We start from the raw sequence: 21,766 nt of genomic DNA, 5'->3' as shown, positions 1-21,766 counted from the left end.
ACCGGTTCTGGGCTGTTTGCCGCTCGCACGCTAAATATTTGGCCCGCCCTCTCCCAATAACGCGAATCGCGAGTAGCTTTATAAATTCACCAAACCGATTCTAATTTACTAGTACGTTTTCATAATAGTATACGGTGTGTGTCTACCCCTCGATGTTGTGAGGATAACGTCATATCTTATTTAAACCCGCCTCTTACCCGTCGCCGGCCGTTCTCTAGCGACACTCTGAGATTTCAAATGTCCGGTCACTTTGGTCTAAAATGTGCGTGTCTACCCCTCGATGTTGTGAGGAGGACGTCATGTCTTATTTAAACCCGCCTCTTACCCGTCGCCGGCCGTTCTCGGCCTTAGCGACACTCTGAGATTTCAAATGTCCGGCCACTTTGGTCTAAAATGTGTGTGTCTACCCCTCGATGTTGTGAGGAGGACGTCGAGGACGTCATGTCTTATTTAAACCCGCCTCTCCTCTTACCCGTCGCCGGCCGTTCTCGGCCTTAGCGACACTCTGAGATTTCAAATGTCCGGTCACTTTGGTCTAAAATGTGTGTGTCTACCCCTCGATGTTGTGAGGAGGACGTCATGTCTTATTTAAACCCGCCTCTTACCCGTCGCCGGCCGTTCTCACCCTTAGCGACACTCTGAGATTTCAAATGTCCGGTCACTTTGGTCTAAAATGTGTGTGTCTACCCCTCGATGTCGTGAGGAGGACGTCATGTCTTATTTAGGAGGACGTCATGTCTTATTTAAACCCGCCTCTTACCCGTCGCCGGCCGTTCTCGGCCTTAGCGACACTCTGAGATTTCAAATGTCCGGTCACTTTGGTCCGGCCGTTCTCGGCCTTAGCGACACTCTGAGATTTCAAATGTCCGGTCACTTTGGTCTAAAATGTGTGTGTCTACCCCTCGATGTTGTGAGGAGGACTTCATGTCTTATTTAAACCCGCCTCTTACCCGTCGCCGGCCGTTCTCGGCCTTAGCGACACTCTGAGATTTTAAATGTTTCGTCAATATTTGTTTAGTTCGAAAAGTCTAACCCTCAGTGTTGTAGGGAAAAGGTGTCGTCCGAATGAAACCTGTGTCTTATTCCTGGCCGGTTATTTTTCGGCCACAACGACAGAGATTCAATGTTCGGTGAAAATTTCTATAATTACAATGATTTTTGTATTTGTATATTTTATCGATCAGTTAGTTCATTCTAATTATGCTTTATATTTAATTGTTTTTGTATTTTTTAATTTGTCTTTCATTTGTGGCCCTAATGCCAAAGTGGTATTTTTGATATGCAACAACTGACTTAGTTGCTGTTTACCAAAAATATGCAATGTTTACGTTATAAAATATCAAAATATAATTATATAATTTATTATAAATAATGCAATTATAATTATATTATCAAAAGTAAGATAACAATTAATTATCGTATATTATTATCTATTATTGTTGTATGTTAAAATGTAAAATTGAATTAGAATGTACTGTACCTGAGATAAAGTTTATTGTTACGTTTAATGTTAATTAAATTTTTAACATTTTATTTGCATGTAATTTGTGAATTGATGCTGTATTATATTATAAAACTTTTATTTGATTATTTAGGCGTTTAACTGCCATAATATTTCTAAAATGATAGGCCAGAAAACGAGCACTCTAAGAGATAACTTTTAATAAGTATTTGGAGATACTGTGCTACTGAATGGATTAATTTTAGGGAAAATCATTGTTTCTTTCTTTCAGGTAACATTTTACCTTATTCCAGTTCAGTTACAATCTGTTGGTATTTGAAGAAAAACAATTAAAAAGAAATGTTTTATAAACATTACAAGGAATTACTCCTAGACGTATATTTAGACTTTTTAAAACTTGCTTTATGTAATGCTAAATGATTGGAAAAACTAGAAATATTATCTTAAAGTGGTATATAAAATCAATGTTTTCTTTACAATAGGCAAAAAATACTTATAAACTATTATATGAAACTATTTTGCTGTCGTAGATTGGGCTTCCTCTTGTCGACTACCATTGTATATAAATTTTGCTTTTTGTGCTACTGCTTATTGTAATAAAAAATATCAAAGTTTATAACAGCTTTAAACCATCGAATACGAGTGCCATTATTCTATATTTAGTGTTCCGTATTTGTTTATGTGGCTGTTGTAATAAAAATAAATTGTTGAATACGTATTTAGAGTAGCATCAAAGTAACTTTGCAATTAAAATTTTCATTATAATTAAATTAATTTTGAATGTATTTTCTCTCTTTTGTATTAATGTATCACTTAAAGTCCTTACACATGTAAACTTATTATAAACTTACGCTTATAAACTTATTAATGAACAAAATTAAATTTACAATAGCAATGTTATACACAAAACAGTATATCTAACAATAAAAATACAGTAGACCCTTATAACACTGTTGATAATTCAGTGTTATATGAATTTCATGTTGTACGAGTCACTTAGATTTTACAAATACGTGAGCCGTTCACAGCCCGGCGTATTTGTAAAATTTAAGTGACTCGTACAGCATGGAATTCATATAACACTGAATTATCAACAGTGTTATAGGGGAGTCTACTGTATACAAAAATAATTTTGTTAACCAGTAGCGTGTTATCCTATGGACAAAAAATACAATTTCCTGGGTGGGCCTCCCTAATTCAAATTCAAATAGACTCCGTAAAGCTATAACATGCCACTGTCATTAACTTATTTCAACTTTTTTTACTTTGAAAAGTAATTAGATTTTTGGACTGCAATTTCTATACCTACAAATTCGATCTGTCTTTACTTAATATCGAGAACGGAACCCGATAAGGAAACCTCAAGGGCCAAAGGCCCCAATTATCTATATGAAAACTTCTGATGCAAACCGGAAGTTGAGTTATTACAATTAAATCTTCCCCTGGAAAGTGTTAGAGATATGACAGGCACAACTGTATTGTTAAAGGAAAAGTGTGATGTGCAGGGTCAAGTCACTACTAATTTGAGGTTGAGAGGATATATTTTAAGTTAAAAAAAATTAAAAATTGCAGCCCAACATTGTGACAATGTCACAATATGTAATTGCTTGTTTTTAAAGAAAACCATTTGGTAAATAATATATTATGATAGACTCACGTTAGCATCACTAGCTGTGAAATCGTCTTTAATCGTGTTAACCAATCGTCAATTTTTCCTCAGAAAAAGTTATACACCATATCAATTGTTAACTTTCACTATATACTTCATTTTAAGATTGCAGTTTCTTTTTTTCTAATAATTTTCATGAATTATATCCATCAAAATCCTGGAAATAACGTTTTGTTTAATAAATAATTTTGCTGGTAGTTTTAAAAATTATATTTCGTTCAAACAGTAATAATTCTGACAGTTAATGAAAGGGACATCATCATTAACTAATATTATTTATTATAATGTGTATACTTTGAACTAGAAAAAGATTAACGGTAGTTATTAACTTTGTTTTCCTACACCATTGTTAGAGAACCTGTGACATTTTGTGGTTTCTAATGCTACCAGACAAAATATAGTGTGATAAAATTCATGACATGTGCCCATGTTGCAGCAGTCTTGTCAACAGCTTGCTTTATCTTTCTCTAGACATAGTTATCAATGTTGCAAAAAATAATCAATATTCAGCCTGTACAGTATGGATTATTCCAAGATCAGCTGTAGAACAGCAGTACAAAGCACTCAACTTGCACATTTTCCAGTTGGGACTCAAACCAAGCAGTTGTCATCTGACAGGTAGATTCTTTACTTTTGTTTCATCTTTTAATATAGTTTCCAATTCAACTATTTATTAAAAATACTTTGCATCATTCAATCTTGAGTTTGCAGTGTGTAGAGCACACATTGTTCATATAATAAAATATGTTCTTGATGTTTTTGCAATGATTAAAAGCCTCATCTAATATATACAAACATCTCCAACCCGATATATAATTATAGCTACAACCAACAGACTGCCGAAAATCTATCGGGCTAGTTTTATGCTACTTAGTAGCATAAAACTAGCCCGATAGATTTTCGGCAGTCTGTTGGTTGTAGCCTCATCTAATATTCTCCATATCTATGTCATGTACAGTAGATATCAGTACATGATCCTTCTTTGGATAAAAGTGATGAAAGAATGCAGTGTAGTGTAGTATGAAATCATTTCTTACCTGAGGTACTGCAATAAAACATGGCAGTTAATCGCTATTTAGAATTTTTTCTTCCTCTGCAGCAGTCATCCAAAATGATCAATGGTCCAAATGCTGCAGTAGTTGGAAGAAACTGCCTGTATCATCAGGATTGAAAATGTCATCTGTGCTGTACGTAAATATTGTATCTTGTCTGTAGTCCATGCACATGCTATGTGCAATGAAACATCAATGTTTCTCTGCATAAAGATTTTGAGATAATTTCATACTTTTCAAAAATTCCCTGTAATAACAAGGAACTGCCTATGGGACAGTGGCACGCTTGAACATCTTGAAACCAGATGAAAATAACTTTCCGCATATCCTCAAATTGTGTGCTATGCGTTTTATTCCTGCTGGACTCAACATTGGATCTTTTTAACTTTTTCAATGTTGATGCTCATTTAAAATCATTGACAGAATGGAAAGGGTGATGCCAAACTCCCTTGAAACATCTAATTTTTACTTAGAATCAACTTCTTGTAGAAAGAAGCTTTTTGAACAATAAAAATTGGTTGCATTTTTCCCCTTTGGCATATTTCATTATGAAGTCTGACAAGATTACTTTCAGTGACTGATGGATCATAACTACAGCGTAGTAAAGTATATTACCCATTTGATACTAAAGTAGTGTAAGGATTCGTTTAATATAAAACACTTATTTACTTTCTTCTTCTTGTAACTTCCTAGTATCATCTCCATACACATCTTATTTGGTGGTGGCATTAAAAAAAGATGGTCTATGGTCTGAAAGATCCTGTCACTGGTGTCATCCACTCTTTTATGGGTTTTCACTGGGTACTTCCAGAATATTCTAATATAAGTAACAAATAATCCAGTCCACCCACCACACCAGCCTTGATCTAAGGCATCTTCTAGACATGCCCCTTTTGTCCAGTCATCTATGGAACTTCATAATCATTTTCATCTAACCCATCCCAGTATTTTGATATATTGGGAATGTTCAGCATAGTGAAAAAACCTTTGATATTCTGAAATTTATATTGACAGTTCTTCAGCTAAGTTTTACAGGTAGCCAAATTGGACTTCAAATTGTTTGCTATAATGAGGGATTATCTGTATGTTTAACAGTAAAAAAATAAGCACTCTCTCTCAAATACACTTTTTAATGTTCTTTAAAACTATATTGTTTGATTTTAAAAGTACAACAAATCCAAAAAATAAATTTAAATACTTTGTTGTCATAGCAATCACAAACATATTAAATTACAAATATTATTAATTACAAGTATTAATTCCTTACATATATAGTAAAATATAGAATGAAAATTTAAACAGAATGAATCTTTATTTATTTAAAATATAAATTTTACAATAATTCATACTTTATAATCTGTTCTTACAGTTATCTCTATTACATTAAATATGATAAAGAAAATTTGAACCTAATTTTATTGTGTTTAATTAACATAGGGCTAATTAATCCAAAATGAACTTCAAACCAAATCAAACTCCGAATGCCAATTTTTACAAAATTTAAAATTAAAATGGTCCCAAGAATATAAAAGTAAAGTAAAGTAGTTCACTGACCATTTATAGAAGAAAATGTTGCATGCTCTTTGTCATAGTGGAAATGTTTGTTAAAAGATTGCAGTGACAAAGTTCAATATCAACATTTTCTAAAGAAAGGTGTGTACAGCAGATAACCTGAACAATTAAAAAATAACATTATTTAAAATTGATTCTAAAATATGAAGAAATATAGTAATGATTTAAAATAAATGTAATCACTTCCAGCCACTTACCATTGAGTTGATTTTCATTCATACAAAGTAATTTTCATACATAGATGTCACATAGCTGCTCTATTGGTATGTCAGAAGCCTAAATGATGTCACACAACTCCTGGCTTTAAGTGCTCACAATCAGTTAAATCTATTAAACATGTAAAAAATAAAATGTCAGAATCATCAATGTATTCAAGAGTTCAAAGAACAGCTATTTTTAATATAAAAATAAGCAAACAAACATTAAAATTCTAGTTAAGCATCAATTTCATATGTATTAATAAAAATTAAACCATATGCTAAGAGAAATAAAACAACTTCTTTTAAAAGAAATGGTTTATTTAAAATTTTCACATTTTTTTAAAATTTAACATTGGGTTCAGCAAAAATAAGTACAGTATGTTAATTATAGCTTAGATAGAACTTCTGGTTATATAAATGGCATTCTAGATATTAATGCAAATAAATTAAGTGTAGTAGTGTGATTTGATTTGTGTAAAGCTGTAAATTTGAGTATTGGGTGTTGTTAAGTTATGTACTTTATGAATGAGCAATGGTGTTAAATTGCCCCAATTGAAAATAATTCTTAATAAGGAAATACAGTATTACAAAAGTCAAGTGAAATCTTGATAAGTTAAAGTTTTATTTGTATATATATATAAAACAATTAGTTGTTAAATTGGGGAAGAAATTGTTCTTCATCACAATAATAAAAGATAAAATTCAAATATATTTACTATACAATCACACAAAAAATTATAAATAATACATCATACATATTGTTATTACATATTATATTATATATGTAATCAGAATTCTCAATAAAATATATTAAAATTAATATTATAGAAGGAATGAAAAGATATATAAAATCAGTATGGCGCCGAACGTCCGTAGTTTTCGCGTTTAAAACGTCGGCCGCAACCTCTCTATTATGATTTAAACTTTCTTCTAATGTCTTTCTTAAATGTTTATAATTTATCTTGATATGAAATAAATATAATTTGAAGGACTAATTTATTATTTTTAATTAAAATTGCAATTCGTATTACTTTGAATTGGTGAATGAATAACATTACTTTTCAAGCATCATTCTACTACAATAAATTCTTAGATTCATCAATGAGGATTCTAAACTTTTATATGCCATTTTCTACTGCATCAATGTACAGAATTAGAATGAAAATAAAAAAGTCTTACCTTTCCTTTGTTAATTTTTTGAGCAAAGAAGTTTTTAAAATGATTCCATGTTTCTTTGGAAAGTGGATTATAAAATTTGAGAATGATACTTCTTTCTAGAATAATTTAAGAATTTAAATATTAAGAATAGAAAAAATCGAGATGATTGATTAACTAATTAATTTAATAATAAAACCATTTTCTAATATAAAACATTTATTGTTTCATTCAAAAGAATATAAGACGATATACAAGCGAATATCATTTATAATCTGATAATTTAATTCGATGCTAAGTGGAAACAACCTTAAATATTTTAAGTAAAATTTAAGACTTTTACTTAATATTCTATCGACAATTATTCAATTTTGATCGCTTATAAATAAAAAAACGTTACATTGCCTGCGTTATTCGGGTTTTTGTAATTAAACATTTACGAAAAATCTCGAAATGGATTGAAAAATAACTCGCAATTTCCATAAAACTTTCTATTTCAAGATGGCGTCGGCAATACGAAATCGAACGAATTCGAATCGGTGGAACGTGCGATAAATGAGTCACACGTTACGTCATAAGTTCTACGTCAGAATATTAACTAATTGCAAATGTTATCTTTAAAATGCTAAAATAGTCCTCTTTTTTGTAAAATATCGCTAAGATATTTGTAATAATAAATAAAATTATAAAAATGCATTCCGTAACCTTACAGGTTACAGGCCGCAAATATAGGTTTAAAGCGTATCTAATTTAATCTATTTAATTTTTATATAAATCGAAAAATATTATGTTACCTACGTTACGCGAGTTTTCATTATTAAAATTTGTACGAAAAATGTTAAAATGGAGGGAAAAAGAACTCGCAATTTCCGGATAGCATAAATTTCCAAGATGGCGTCGGCAACAATACGAAATGGAACGAATTCGAAATTGTCGTTGCAATGCGTCACGCGTTACGTCACGAGTTTTACGTCATAGATGTAATATTTCGAGTATTTTAATTACATTTTTTAAAGGAAAGTTTATTTTTAACAAATTCTTTTCCCTCTGATTTGGCAGAATATTTGTTATATGTAAAACTTCGCTAAAAAGAAAATTTTCTCAGATTACATTACAAGTGGTTGGGGTTTGATTAGAAACAATTACGTTTACCATTGTCCGATCGGGAATTTACAACATATTTCATACAACTGAAAGTTTTAATTTATATTGCCACAATATTTTCTTAAGTGTGAAAGAATGGGTAGTTGCACTTCCTTCTTGCGGATTGATTGTGTAATTTACCAGTAGCGTGCCGTCATTGGAATTGGTGGAAGCGCCGCTTCCCTTGTATTTTCTAAAAAATAAATACATATTATTTTTAATTATATGAAAATAATCACACAATATTTTATTATAACCGCATTATGTATCTTATTACAAATTTCTATACTACACGTGAAAAAAAAAATCGCTATTGTATATTCGAATATTAGTGGCGGAGTGGAAGCGCCGTATTGTCAGCCTCCAAACATCCAGATTCGCGCATGCGGTTTACAGAGCACCAACCTCACCCCGTTTAGCTACGTGCAACTAAATATTCAGATGGCACAACGCGCTGATTGGTCGGCTGGATGACGTCAATCCACCGAAATAGGAAATACTGGTCGATTATATTTTGTGGTCGTCAGAACGAAGTCACACAGAAATAAATTATTATTATTTTTTTTTAGTTGTAATATGGAGTGAGTATAAAGTGAAAATACAGTACTGTACTGTAAGTGCCAGGAAAAAGTAATGTTGCATTAGTAATGTGATGTTTTCATAGTAAGCTATTTTTGTTTCTGTTGTGTAAGAAAATATAAAACAAATTGATATTCGGTGTCTATATTTAAGTTTCCATAGGATTTGATTTGAAAGCAAACCAATGAAATAGAGAATTTGTAGAAAAATAACTTATTATTTAAAATGTTTTAACAATTATGCATTAAAAACTATGATTATGTTTAGGTAAAAATTATATTAAATTGTTAACTAATCTGCATTTCCACTTAGCATATTCTGTTGTAATATATATATAAAACATTAAATACAAGTTTTTGTAAGTTTAAAAATACTGTATTGNTGAATGAATAACATTACTTTTCAAGCATCATTCTACTACAATAAATTCTTAGATTCATCAATGAGGATTCTAAACTTTTATATGCCATTTTCTACTGAAACAATGTTTAGAATACATAACAATTTAGAATGAAAATAAAAACGTCTTACCTTGCTTTTGTTTTGCTTCTTGTTAAATTTTTGAGCACAAGAACTTTTTAAAATGATTCCATGTCTCTTTGGAAAGTGAATTATAAAACTTGAGAATGATACTTCTTCCTAGAATAATTTAAGAATTTAATTATTAAGAATAGAAAAGATCGAGATAATTCATTAATTAATTAATTTAATTAATATTAAAATCATTTTCTAATACAGGACATTTATTGTTTCATTCAAAAGAATATAAGACAATATACAAGCGACAATTATTCAATTTTGATCGCTTATAAATAAAAAACGTTACATTACACGCGTTATTCGGGTTTATGTAATTAAACATTTACAAAAAAGCTCAAAATGGAGGGAAAAATAACTCGCAATTTTCAAAAAAATTTCTATTTCAAGATGGCGAAATGGAACGAATTCGAATCGGTAGAACGTGCGATAAATGCGTCACACGTTACGTCATAAGTTCTACGTCAGAATATTAACTAATTGCAAATGTTTTCTTTAAAATGCTAAAATAGTCCNTAAGAATAGAAAAGATCGAGATAATTCATTAATTAATTAATTTAATTAATATTAAAATCATTTTCTAATACAGGACATTTATTGTTTCATTCAAAAGAATATAAGACAATATACAAGCGACAATTATTCAATTTTGATCGCTTATAAATAAAAAACGTTACATTACACGCGTTATTCGGGTTTATGTAATTAAACATTTACAAAAAAGCTCAAAATGGAGGGAAAAATAACTCGCAATTTTCAAAAAAATTTCTATTTCAAGATGGCGAAATGGAACGAATTCGAATCGGTAGAACGTGCGATAAATGCGTCACACGTTACGTCATAAGTTCTACGTCAGAATATTAACTAATTGCAAATGTTTTCTTTAAAATGCTAAAATAGTCCCCTTTTTTGTAAAATATCGTTAAAATATTTGTAATAATAAATAAAATTATAAAAACGCATTCCGTATCCTTACAGGTTACGGGCCGCAAATCTAGGTTTAAAGCGTATCTAATTTAAATTATATAATTTTGATATAAATCGAAAAATATTAAATTACCTACGTTACGCCTGTTTTCGTTATTAAAATTTGTACGAAAAATGTTAAAATGGAGGGAAAAAGAACTCGCAATTTCTCGGAAAACATTCTATTCCAAGATGGCGTCGGCAACAATACGAAATGGAACGAATTCGAATTTGTCGTTGTAATGCGTCACGCGTTACGTCACGAGTTTTACGTCATAGATGTAATAATTCAAGTATTTTAATTGCATTTTTTATAGAAAAGATTCTTTTTAACAAATTCTTTTATGTCGGATTTGGCAAAATACAGTAGAGCGTCATTTATCCGAATCAATTGGGGACTGGGGTTGTTCGGATAACTTATTTTTCGGATAATCGATTATGTACGAAAAAATATATTAATTTATGTTGTGTTGAAATTTTTCTTTGTTTCGTGTCGCTTCGCGTTGAATTTTCGTCGATGTTAAGCCTAACGAAGACTGTTGTATCGTTAAAAATTATTTTTTTTATTTTGTACGAACAAAATAAATATATTGAAAAATAAAAAACAATAAAAAATTATACTTCAGATGTTAATTTAGTATCAAAAACGTAAAATATTTGAGTAGTTCAAGACATAGCCAAAGATTGCAGCTCCACAGCACTGGCGAAAATTTAAATTTACCGACTGGAATTCTTTCGGATAATTGACTTTCGGATAATCGACGCTCTACTTTATTTGTTAAATTTAAAATTTTGCTAAATAGAAAATGTATTGACATAAACGTAATAAAATCACCTAGATGACACAGAATAAAAATAATTTCTAATAAAATAAGTAGTATTTATTTTCTCGATTCTAAAGCGCATCTTTTTTGAACTTTTTTAATCTTCAAAATTAGGATGTGCATTAAATGCGAGAACAAAGTCAATTTAAAATGCTGCCTTGTTGGCTGTTTCTTCCTCACTTCGCTCGGCAATTCGCATATATTACATCGTTGTTATAAACCCTCCCACGAATTCGGTTTTTGTTTGATGGTCCTCTGGATTATAGCAATGAGAGTGAAAAATGTTTGGCAGACAGGTCAGTCGAAGCTAAATTTTAGACTATAAAAACGAATCTTATTGTAGGATTAAAATTTATTCGTATTAAATAAATTTCTATGTAATCTTTTTCAACACTACAGTACTAGAATTTTTTTGGCTCCTTGCAAAGTTCAATTACTTTAAGGAAATTGTCACTTCTTTTCCTTTTATGTCTTGCAATGTAAGAACATTTTGCAAGACATTTTACATAATGCATTTTGATTGAAATTTTTACAAAGTGTAAGAGTAATATGCATTATAGCATAATGTATTACAATGAGAGGTAGGTATATATGTTATAAGTTTACAAATTAAGATACTAAAGATTAAGTATACATGTGTTGTTTCATATATGTTATATATGTTATAAGTTTACAAATTAAGATACTAAAGATTAAGTATACATGTGTTGTTTCATATAGAAAAGATAATTGTTATACAGTANAGAAGGCTGTCTAAATGCGAGGGACGCAGAAAGTCTTCCCTCTGCATGGAAGTTTATGGTTAAGAAGTTTAATAAGGGCTCTAACCAATCAATATAGTAGTTTTATTGAATGTCTTAGTAATTGCATTTATTAATACTTATATATTCATTTGTTGCATTTTTATATATTTTTGTTTTTTATATTTTTATTTTTGTTTTATGTTGGTTATTTAATATTTTGTTTTAATTGTACCTTATTTAATTTTGAATTTGAATTTTGTATTCCATTGATGGAATTTTAATTCAAATGTATTCTAAACCTGAAGATGGCCTGTGAATCAGGCTGAAAACGTTTGTTTGTTTCAAATAAATTATATTTCTCGGCAAGAATAAGGTGTTAAGTATATGTATATGTATAGTGATTTGCTGAGTACTTTATGATATTATAGTAAATATACAAAAAAGCTTTATTGAAATGAAAAACAGGTGAAAGTTACTTCTTGTTATTTAAAACTCTCTCAACATTAAAATCTTTGATGTCACGTAATTTAGTTTAACTGAAAATTTTTCAATAATTTTAACATTTATGTCAATACACACGAGAGCTAGTGAAATTATAAATAAGTGCCTTTTATCGAGTTTTAGATGAAATGTCTATAATTATAACGTCTGCCCGCTCTCAAAACTCTTACAAAGNCGTGCCGTCATTGGAATTGGTGGAAGCGCCGCTTCCCTTGTATTTTCTAAAAAATAAATACATATTAATTTTAATTATATGAAAATAATCGCACAATATTTTATTATAACCGCATTATGTATCTTATTACAAATTTCTATACTACACGTGAAAAAAGAAATAAGATCGCTATTGTATATTCGAATATTAGTAGCGGAGTGGAAGCGTCATATTGTCAGCCTCCAAACATCCAGATTCGCGCATGCGCTTTACAGAGCACCAACCTCACCCCGTTTAGCTGGCGAAAGCCTAGAGGACCTTGGGTTGACATATAACTGCTACACATATAACGCTTCCAATTCTATCCAGGACCGGTTCTGGGCTGTTAGTCGCCCGCCTGCTAGATATTTGGCCGCCCTCGCCNTCACGTAATTTAGTTTAACTGAAAATTTTTCAATAATTTTAACATTTATGTCAATACACACGAGAGCTAGTGAAATTATAAATAAGTGCCTTTTATCGAGTTTTAGATGAAATGTCTATAATTATAACGTCTGCCCGCTCTCAAAACTCTTACAAAGTGTAGGCTAATTAATCAACATTTACAGTAGGTTGACGTCATTCAGCCGACCAATAAGCGCGTTGTGCCATCTGGATATTTAGTCGCACGTGTTTAGCTGGCGAAAGCCTAGAGGACCTTGGGTGGACATATAACTGCTACACATATAACGCTTCCAATTCTATCCAGGACCGGTTCTGGGCTGTTAGTCGCCCGCCTGCTAGATATTTGGCCGCCCTCGCCCGATTACGCGAATCGCGAGTAGATTTATAACTTAACCCAACCGATAAGAATTTACTGGTACGTTTTTATGATAGTTCGGTATAGTTGACAGAAATCCATTAAAATATTTGATATTTTTATTCCGCTCTCCCATCTTATATTACTCACGGATTTCAATGTTAAACCAGAGATATTACGATTTCGTACATCCCGTGTTTAAGGGGATGTAGAAAAAAACGTTTACAATTCTTGTATAATGTTAAAAAATTAACCGTTACTTCGACAGCGTCATTTACGACTAAATTTAATGAACGAGAGAGATGCACCAGGTACAGAAAAAGCTGTAGAATTTGTTTTCCTTACATTTACGATTTATGTATCCGTTTGTCACAAAAATTTGTCTTTCCACTTTTTTCCCGAGACTACAAATATTCGAGTACAAAGTAACTAAAGTAAAGTAAAGTAAAAAGGTTTCGACTTATTTCTACTTAAGAAGTAGTTAAATAATTAAGCTATTAGGGAATTGGGGACGTAAACAAAACCCTGACGAAAGAGCCGGAATATTACTTAAACAAAAGCTTAACCCAACCAATCTATAGCCCAGTACAGTGGGGACTGATTTGTTCGAAATACTGTATTAGATGTAATAAAGACAGACATTTCTCCAGTTCGACGAGAGTGACCGAAAAGTTGGAAATTTCCCTGGACAACACCTGGTCCTAAAACGAATTAGTTAGAAAACAAATGACTATTAAGTTTAACAAATTTAGATTTTTACAGCTACGGTCAGAAACGTTTAAAATTTACAACAACCCTGTCGCGTTTTTTGAGATATACTAGTGATACGACAAAAGAGGCATTTGACATTGACCGGTATCGACACCCTCGTGATTTGGCAGCCCGCGTGCATGCACCCACCGCACACCTAGCATGACCGTCTCTGATTCCACTGGTAGGGAGATATTTGATTAACTTGTAAATGGTTAAGATTTAAAAAGTAAAAAAGATTTTATGTTATTTTTATGTAAATTTCTTTACAAAGTTATATTTAATTATAATTTTCCTTAAAAGTATATTTATACAATTGAAGAATCTTTTGTACCAGGTATGTATATCCACCACACATTTTATATCACCGAGTAAGTTTTTATTATTTTATATTTAATTTTAGCCCTTATATCGTGGCTAGCGATTCGGAATGTAATTGCTATATTGAAAATTTATTTTAAAAAAGTTTTGGCCTAAGATCGTATAATGAAAAAGAAAACATTATTAAAAGAAAAAGGCCAATGCCCAAGTTAAATATAAACGCTTCAATAAAAATAATTGTTCTACATTTTCAAGATAAAATAGCTCTGTAAATGCATAAAAACGCAAAAATTGTTTTGTTGGCTCGCCTACTATTTTCAAATGAAATTGGTATGTGGAATATTAATGGCTTTGCCGATTTAGCTGGCAAAAGACACGAAAAATCGTCGATTCTTTCGTATTATTTTATTTTGTACAAACAAAATAAATATATTGAAAAATATAAAAACAATAAAAAATTATACTTCAGATGTTAATTTAGTATCAAAAACGTAAAATATTTGAGTAGCCCAAGACATAACCAAAGATTGAAGCGCCACAGCACTGGCGAAAATTTAAATTTGCCGACTGGAATTCTTTCGGATGATTGACNTTTCCAAGAAAATTTTTTCCCCAAAAAGTGATTTAATAGATGGGATACTGCCAGAAAAAGTCCATGCTCTTTAGTGCTATATTTATTTAATCTCTAAATATTTATATATTTGTTTCAATTTGAATGTTTCTTTTTTGTTTTGTTCTGTAACTGTCAATTCAGAACTTTTATAATGTTCTATTTAATGTTTGGATTTCTAGAATGAAGTTATTTAAGTTTAGATTGCACTGAAAATAGTAAATACAATATTTTCAGACATTAAAAAACATTGGTGGAAAATTAAGGTGTATTAGTATATATTAATAAAATCAACATTACAACTATTGATAAATGCAAAAAAGTTTTTATTAATTGAAATAATTGAATTCAAAGTTTTCTGTGTTTAAAATTAAATTGATAATTTTTAAATAATATTTTTTGAACCATTACCTTCCAATCAACTGGAGTAGCAACCTGCTTGTTTGCAGTCAATTGTAATGAATCAACAACTCTTAAAATTTCACTGAAAAACAATAAAATCAATAATTAAAAATTTCACTTCCAATTTTATATATAAACTTGTACAAGTACAATCTGTCCAATTACTAGACATTTATTTCTTGGAAAATTTAGTAAATTATATGCAATCTGAACATTACAAACTTTGTTGTACTGTACTGTACATTTTGTACAAGTGCATGCTACTGTATTCTCCCACTTTGCTTACATATTCACTTTAATCAATCAATCTGATGATACAGTGCATGATTATTATTATTATAAGATTAGAAAACCTGCAAAACATTAACAGACATGTTATTGTGCAAAATTAACATTCACAATGATTTACATGTATGTACTGTAATATTTACTTTCCAGACATGTACTCAGAACTGATGAGTGAGCAAGGGAGCTGGGGATTTTCCCCAGGTCCAGACAAAACTTAGGAATCACTATGGACTCCTACCCTTATAAAATTAACATTATTTTAACTAATAGAAAATAAAATCTTCAATGTTGCTTTTTATTAATAAAGGAACAATCATTGTACATATTTCATTTATTTAAAAAATAAAAAGAATAAAAGAGCGGCTCTACTTCCCAGATCCTATACAAGCTCTCAATGGGTCCAACATTTATTGTACATATACAATTCACAAAAGCTAATCCTGCTCCAAGTATGAGAAACCTGTTTACTGAAAGTCAAATCCAACACAAAATGTAACAAAAGGAAATTCACATTACATTCAATCCCATGTTTAACCTGACATGTAGAATGTGCACAACTCCATACCTTCACCTCAATTTCTACCTAATGTCTAGTGCATCATGTGTCTAAACAAATTCCAATTTAAAGAAAACTATCATGCTAGATAATAATCTGGATTTGTCTAATAATAATGTGAGGAGCTAGCCGGGGATACGGAGTAGTTAAGACTCTTATACCACTTATTTGGCAGCTATTCTTTTGAATAGCCCTCTCTGATTGTCTAAAACGATGGTTTTTCTATCAAGAAATCGAGTGTGAAGGGACTTACAGTTATGAAGTAAAAAAAGGTGAAATTAGATGATGATTGTGTAATCACCCTTTTCCTTATCAGGATTCCCGACACCAGTTAATCAGTTTTCTTAAATGCGGATTAACACGTGTAATCATGGAATTGTGAGTATGAGGAACGCAATAATATGAATAGGCGTAAGTGTGGATATCTATCATTAAATAGGCCATATTTATAAAATAAACCAAAACATTTAATAAACCAAAAATATTAAAAATATACAACTGAATGGATAACAAATTGTACTTAAACCCACGTCACTATTAACTAAATTTAACCTAATAATCCTATCTTATTAAATTAACACGTGAGAGAGAGTTTACATCGATCTGAATGTTACTATATTACCTTCCCAGTTCTTTCAAATATTTCATTGTATGAGAATCATCTTACTTATGGACATTCTTCTTCTATTTTCTGTGGCAATTTCTTGTATGGATAACTCTTCTTATGACAATCTCATCGTATAACGGACTCTTTACATCGTATGGAGAACTCTGTAGTATGACTCTCAAATGACGGACTTGTATGACAGACACTCTGAATGGCGTTCTCCGTCTATATCGTATGGCTAATTCTTTCAATGACTTTCCGGGAGTCGTGTGGCAATACCTCTTTCGACGAACTGACCCGAATGGCGGAAAAATGTCCCTTTTATATCGGCCTTCTCTGACAGCCAAGTAACATGTGCAAAGGCCGCATTTTTGACTCATCTCGTTAATTGGCCGTACGAAAGGAAATCAACTTCCTTTCTAAAAACAAAAGTTCCTAACCTCCGTTTTTCTGACTAATTTCGTCAAAGTTTAAAATATTATTTTCTCACTAATTTTTCTTTAAAATTGCCTTCCCCCTTTCCGGATCTCACAATAGACTACTTTTCAGAGGATTTTGGATTACCAGCCATTCAAGATTATTTGATGCCAGATTAACAAATTTCAACTGAAACAATATATAACTGAACAATATCAATGCAATTTAGTTACAATATTTGAATTTATGAGATCAAAATGATCACTATTCAAAAATTGAGTAAATATGTTTGATTTGAGACAGTAGTTTGAAGAAATATTACAAAGCTTTTTAATTAAAAAATATTTTAATAAGTTACCAAAAATATTTCAAACATTGTCTTATGTTATTGTGAGCAGTTTCATATGACATCAAACCAATTAAGATATAATTTAAAAAACTTCATGATCCAAAAACATATGAATGTAAAAATGCTATTTGGACTCTACATACCAATTTCTTAAAAAAACTGTTTTTATGAAATTTATTTGATATATATATTCCCCATTGACTATACAGGAGAAAAGCTTGAATTTTACAAAACTGCTAAGGAAAGAGATAATGAAACAACAAACAGGATATGTTTAAAGTTCTCTTTTATTACATTAAGTATTTACTAAAAACATTTTGAAGAAATAGCAAACTATATAAGAAAAATGAATTTAATGCTGATGAACACATTTGTATGAAACTATCATTGAAATTAATGTTAACTATAAAAATACTTCCATAGTTCTTTTGGAATTACTAATTTAATATCAGTTTTTACATCAAACCATTGCATTTTGTTATTCATTAATTATAACTGCTCAAGTCGTTACTGTTATGCAAAATTTTTGTACATTAACATATATAAAGTATATTATTTTATTTACATAAATAATTATGAAGAAGGTTATCTTACAGGTTTATCATAACAATGGTGTGATAAACCCTTACATAAAATAACCTTCAAAGTTATAGTAAATCAAATACAGTTGAACAGCTATATTTGTCAACCTCTATATTCATAATATTCACCACATTTTTACAACTTTTTCCCCTCCATATTCATCAGTACTTTCTGTATTCATTGTCGTTCCCAACACTGGCAGTGGCACTACAACCACATGCCTGCACCAATCAGCTAGCAGTGTTAGCTAACTGTAGTTAATCTGCTTTGATCAGTCGTGTGTGTTCTTGGTTTCTCACGTTGATTATTTTCAAAAACTCATGTTCCAATGGCTCCAACAAGGCACACTGAAGAAAAACAGCAAAAAAAAGGAAAGCTGGTAAAACAACAATAGAGGTAGGAAAAAAAATTATTATTGCCTACTTCAGAAAGGTTTTAAAAAGCAGACAATACTGGACAAGTTCTTTATTAAATCAAGTGCCACTGAATCGTTGGCAAAACAGACTCCATAATCATAATAACCTTACTATTCTTCTGCTTCTAACACTATACTGTATTTCTTTAGTACAATAAAAATAAAGTTTTACAAACAACGTAATTTTTATTCTTGTACCTTTTTTTAGGATGGTAACGGACTAATTGAATATCAGTTATTTATTATGAGAAAAATTGTTTCTATATTTGTCATATTCCATATTCATTAGGTTCTTAGTAATAGATTAATGATAAATATAGAGGTTCCACTGTACAGTAATATAATATATAATAAAAAGGGTTAGAAGTATGAAATAAAGTATATATAAAGTTAAACATTATGTACTTACTCAAAATTTCTACCAGTAGTTGCAGGATATAAAATTGATAATTTCAATTTCTTGTCTGGTCCAATTATAAAAACCTATAAAATAAATTCAAAAAATTTCAATATTAATTTTCATTCTATTTTAAAATTTATTTTTACATACAGCACGACATGTTAGTGGTAAACCCTTCTCATCCTTTTCTTTAGGATCAATCATGCCTAGTTGAACTGCCAAATCTCGTCCTTCATCTGATATAATAGGATATGGAAATTCTTCACTATTAAGTTCAGAAAAAGAACATATGTCCTAAAATATAATACATAATTTATTTCTTTAGTTAAATTTATTTAATTATTAAAAAAAACTTACTTTAATCCATCCCTTGTGGCTATCAACATTATCACAGGAAAGAGCTATTAATTTCACACCACGTTTATTAAATTCAGGAACTAATTTTGCTACCCGTCCAAGTTCTGTTGTACATACAGGAGTAAAATCAGCAGGATGAGAAAATAGAATAGCCCAACTAAAAAAAAAACCAAACAATTTAAAAAAAATTTCACATAATTATCAAATTACATATTTAATTTTCATAATTTCTTTGTACCATAATAAGAATATTGTAAATTACTTAATTTTTATATTTTATAATTATTAAATTAATGTATATACATTAACATAATACATTGCTATTGTTAATTTCATATTAATGCACCATACAATTTATTTTATAAAAACTTATTTAAACTAACAGAATTCATATATTTTTAATCACTATCAAATTGCAAGTTTTAAAATTGTAATTAAAAATACATAAAAACATACTAAAGTATAAAAATAAATTCTTATGTATTCTAATATGTTAATTTTCTCAATTAGTTTATGAGTACAACTCATCTGTCCTTGTAGAAAGTAATTAGATATGTAATTGTTTTGATAATTGAATTACATATCATTTGGAACAACATATTAATTTCTCTACACAAGTTGTTTAAGAATGTTTACAAAGATTTCTAAAGATAAGTTTATCTCTTCTGTGAATATCAGTAATCAATTTTATTTACTTTATGTTTTTTTGTTAATATTTTCAGTACTTTTCTGTTAACAGGATGCCAGTTGATATAAACAGCACCATGTAAAGAAATGGCTATTTTATTACGTATAAAGTGCATTCAAGAAACATGGAAAAGTACAGAAATTAACAAATTAAAAACTTATAAATGGTATTCTCCACATTACATGGAGGCATAAAGCTGCAGATTTCATTTAACATTACCAAAAACATTGTGATTTTTTCAAGTTTTAATTATTTTGTTTTATTAATCTATTTGACTTTTCTTATTCTCTTACCTTCTGTTATGTTAATAAGATGACGGCATTGTGCATTGGATTACAATTACAACAACTGGCATCACATTAACAGAAAAGTACCCATATTTTCATTGTTTTATGTTGTGTTACATTTAATTTTTTGAATTACCAAAAATATTGTCCCTTTGTTATGATATTATAATAAACTTATCATCATTACATTCAAAGTAAAAATTTTGTTCAATTCCAACATCACCTAATTTGGTGCATAACTTTTGTCAGTGAGTATATTTATATATGTAGTGTGATTACAAATGATTTTACTGATTATGACGATGTATTACTTAAAAACTAAATGTAGGATCATTGTTATATAAGTTGTTTATAGATCTCAGAATAGAGAAACTAAAAGTTTTCCAAAGCATGTTTCATACTTAGTCCAATTCAACATGGACACCTTCTGTTGCCTGACATTTGCCTAAACAATATTTATTTTTCACTATATATTATGCAGCAAATCCTTGTTGACATTGATGAAGGCTACCGTGATTCTTATCTTCAGTTCCATTATCATTCTTGGCAATGATGAAACAGCATTGTTTTTAATGTAACTTCACAAAAAAGTCCATGGGAGTTAGAAGTGAGGAAGACAGGCTCAATAGCCTGTCTTCCTCACTTCTAACTCCCATTGGTCCCCCCTCACTCAATCCATCTGACTGAGAATGTTTCTTCACCAGATGCTATCACATCTCTGATGACAAGATGTCTCATCCTACTGTTTTTTGAAACAAAATTAAATTTTAAATCCTAGTTATTAAAAGATAAATGTATCTTTCAAATGCATAAATATTGAGAAAATACAAAAGAAGACTATTTTACTATTTATGGAATNATATTTAATTATAATTTTCCTTAAAAGTATATTTATACAATTGAAGAATCTTTTGTACCAGGTATGTATATCCACCACACATTTTATATCACCGAGTAAGTTTTTATTATTTTATATTTAATTTTAGCCCTTATATCGTGGCTAGCGATTCGGAATGTAATTGCTATATTGAAAATTTATTTTAAAAAAGTTTTGGCCTAAGATCGTATAATGAAAAAGAAAACATTATTAAAAGAAAAAGGCCAATGCCCAAGTTAAATATAAACGCTTCAATAAAAATAATTGTTCTACATTTTCAAGATAAAATAGCTCTGTAAATGCATAAAAACGCAAAAATTGTTTTGTTGGCTCGCCTACTATTTTCAAATGAAATTGGTATGTGGAATATTAATGGCTTTGCCGATTTAGCTGGCAAAAGACACGAAAAATCGTCGATTCTTTCGTATTATTTTATTTTGTACAAACAAAATAAATATATTGAAAAATATAAAAACAATAAAAAATTATACTTCAGATGTTAAT

At 30.0% G+C, this 21,766-nt stretch overlaps 1 protein-coding gene and 1 long non-coding RNA gene across 4 annotated transcripts; both read right to left on the bottom strand.

The window, feature by feature from the left end:
• Window positions 1-5,497: 5,497 nt before the first annotated feature.
• Window positions 5,498-10,479, bottom strand: LOC111634050. 3 transcript variants are annotated; one of them, XR_002758137.1, is made up of 4 exons: window positions 10,430-10,479; window positions 9,364-9,471; window positions 5,953-6,082; window positions 5,498-5,854 (listed from the first exon to the last, which is right to left on the bottom strand). It is a non-coding gene; the product is annotated as an uncharacterized LOC111634050 (long non-coding RNA). The 3 variants fall into 3 exon arrangements; XR_002758138.1 differs by lacking the exons at window positions 9,364-9,471; window positions 10,430-10,479 and adding an exon at window positions 7,909-8,096; XR_002758139.1 differs by lacking the exons at window positions 9,364-9,471; window positions 10,430-10,479 and adding an exon at window positions 7,135-7,163.
• A 4,891-nt stretch (window positions 10,480-15,370) lies between these two features.
• On the bottom strand, window positions 15,371-21,123 carry LOC111634130 (peroxiredoxin-6-like). Its single transcript, XM_023378833.1, has 5 exons — window positions 21,056-21,123; window positions 19,411-19,567; window positions 19,204-19,347; window positions 19,063-19,136; window positions 15,371-15,521 (listed from the first exon to the last, which is right to left on the bottom strand). Exons 1-5 carry the CDS (start codon window positions 21,121-21,123, stop codon window positions 15,386-15,388), a joined length of 579 nt encoding a protein of 192 aa, XP_023234601.1. The 3' UTR covers window positions 15,371-15,385.
• Between the last annotated feature and the right edge of the window lie 643 nt (window positions 21,124-21,766).

This window comes from Centruroides sculpturatus, unplaced genomic scaffold (genome assembly GCF_000671375.1).
Source record: "Centruroides sculpturatus isolate CEXI.00-Female unplaced genomic scaffold, Cexi_2.0 scaffold54, whole genome shotgun sequence".
Classification (NCBI taxonomy): domain Eukaryota; kingdom Metazoa; phylum Arthropoda; class Arachnida; order Scorpiones; family Buthidae; genus Centruroides; species Centruroides sculpturatus.
The sequence above is the reverse complement of the archived record's forward strand: the minus strand, read 5'-3'. Positions and strand labels throughout refer to the sequence as shown.

Bases quoted from the DNA above. Each gene is read 5' to 3' on its own strand.
- LOC111634130 (XM_023378833.1), bottom strand. From the start codon at position 21,123: ATGAGACATCTTGTCATCAGAGATGTGATAGCATCTGGTGAAGAAACA. The intron at 19,568-21,055 runs GTGAGGGGGGAC...TTTTTTTTTTAG, and splicing joins TTCTCAGTCAGATGGATTGA to TTGGGCTATTCTATTTTCTC. The intron at 19,137-19,203 runs GTATGTAAAAAT...TTTATTTTATAG, and splicing joins TACCACTAACATGTCGTGCT to GTTTTTATAATTGGACCAGA.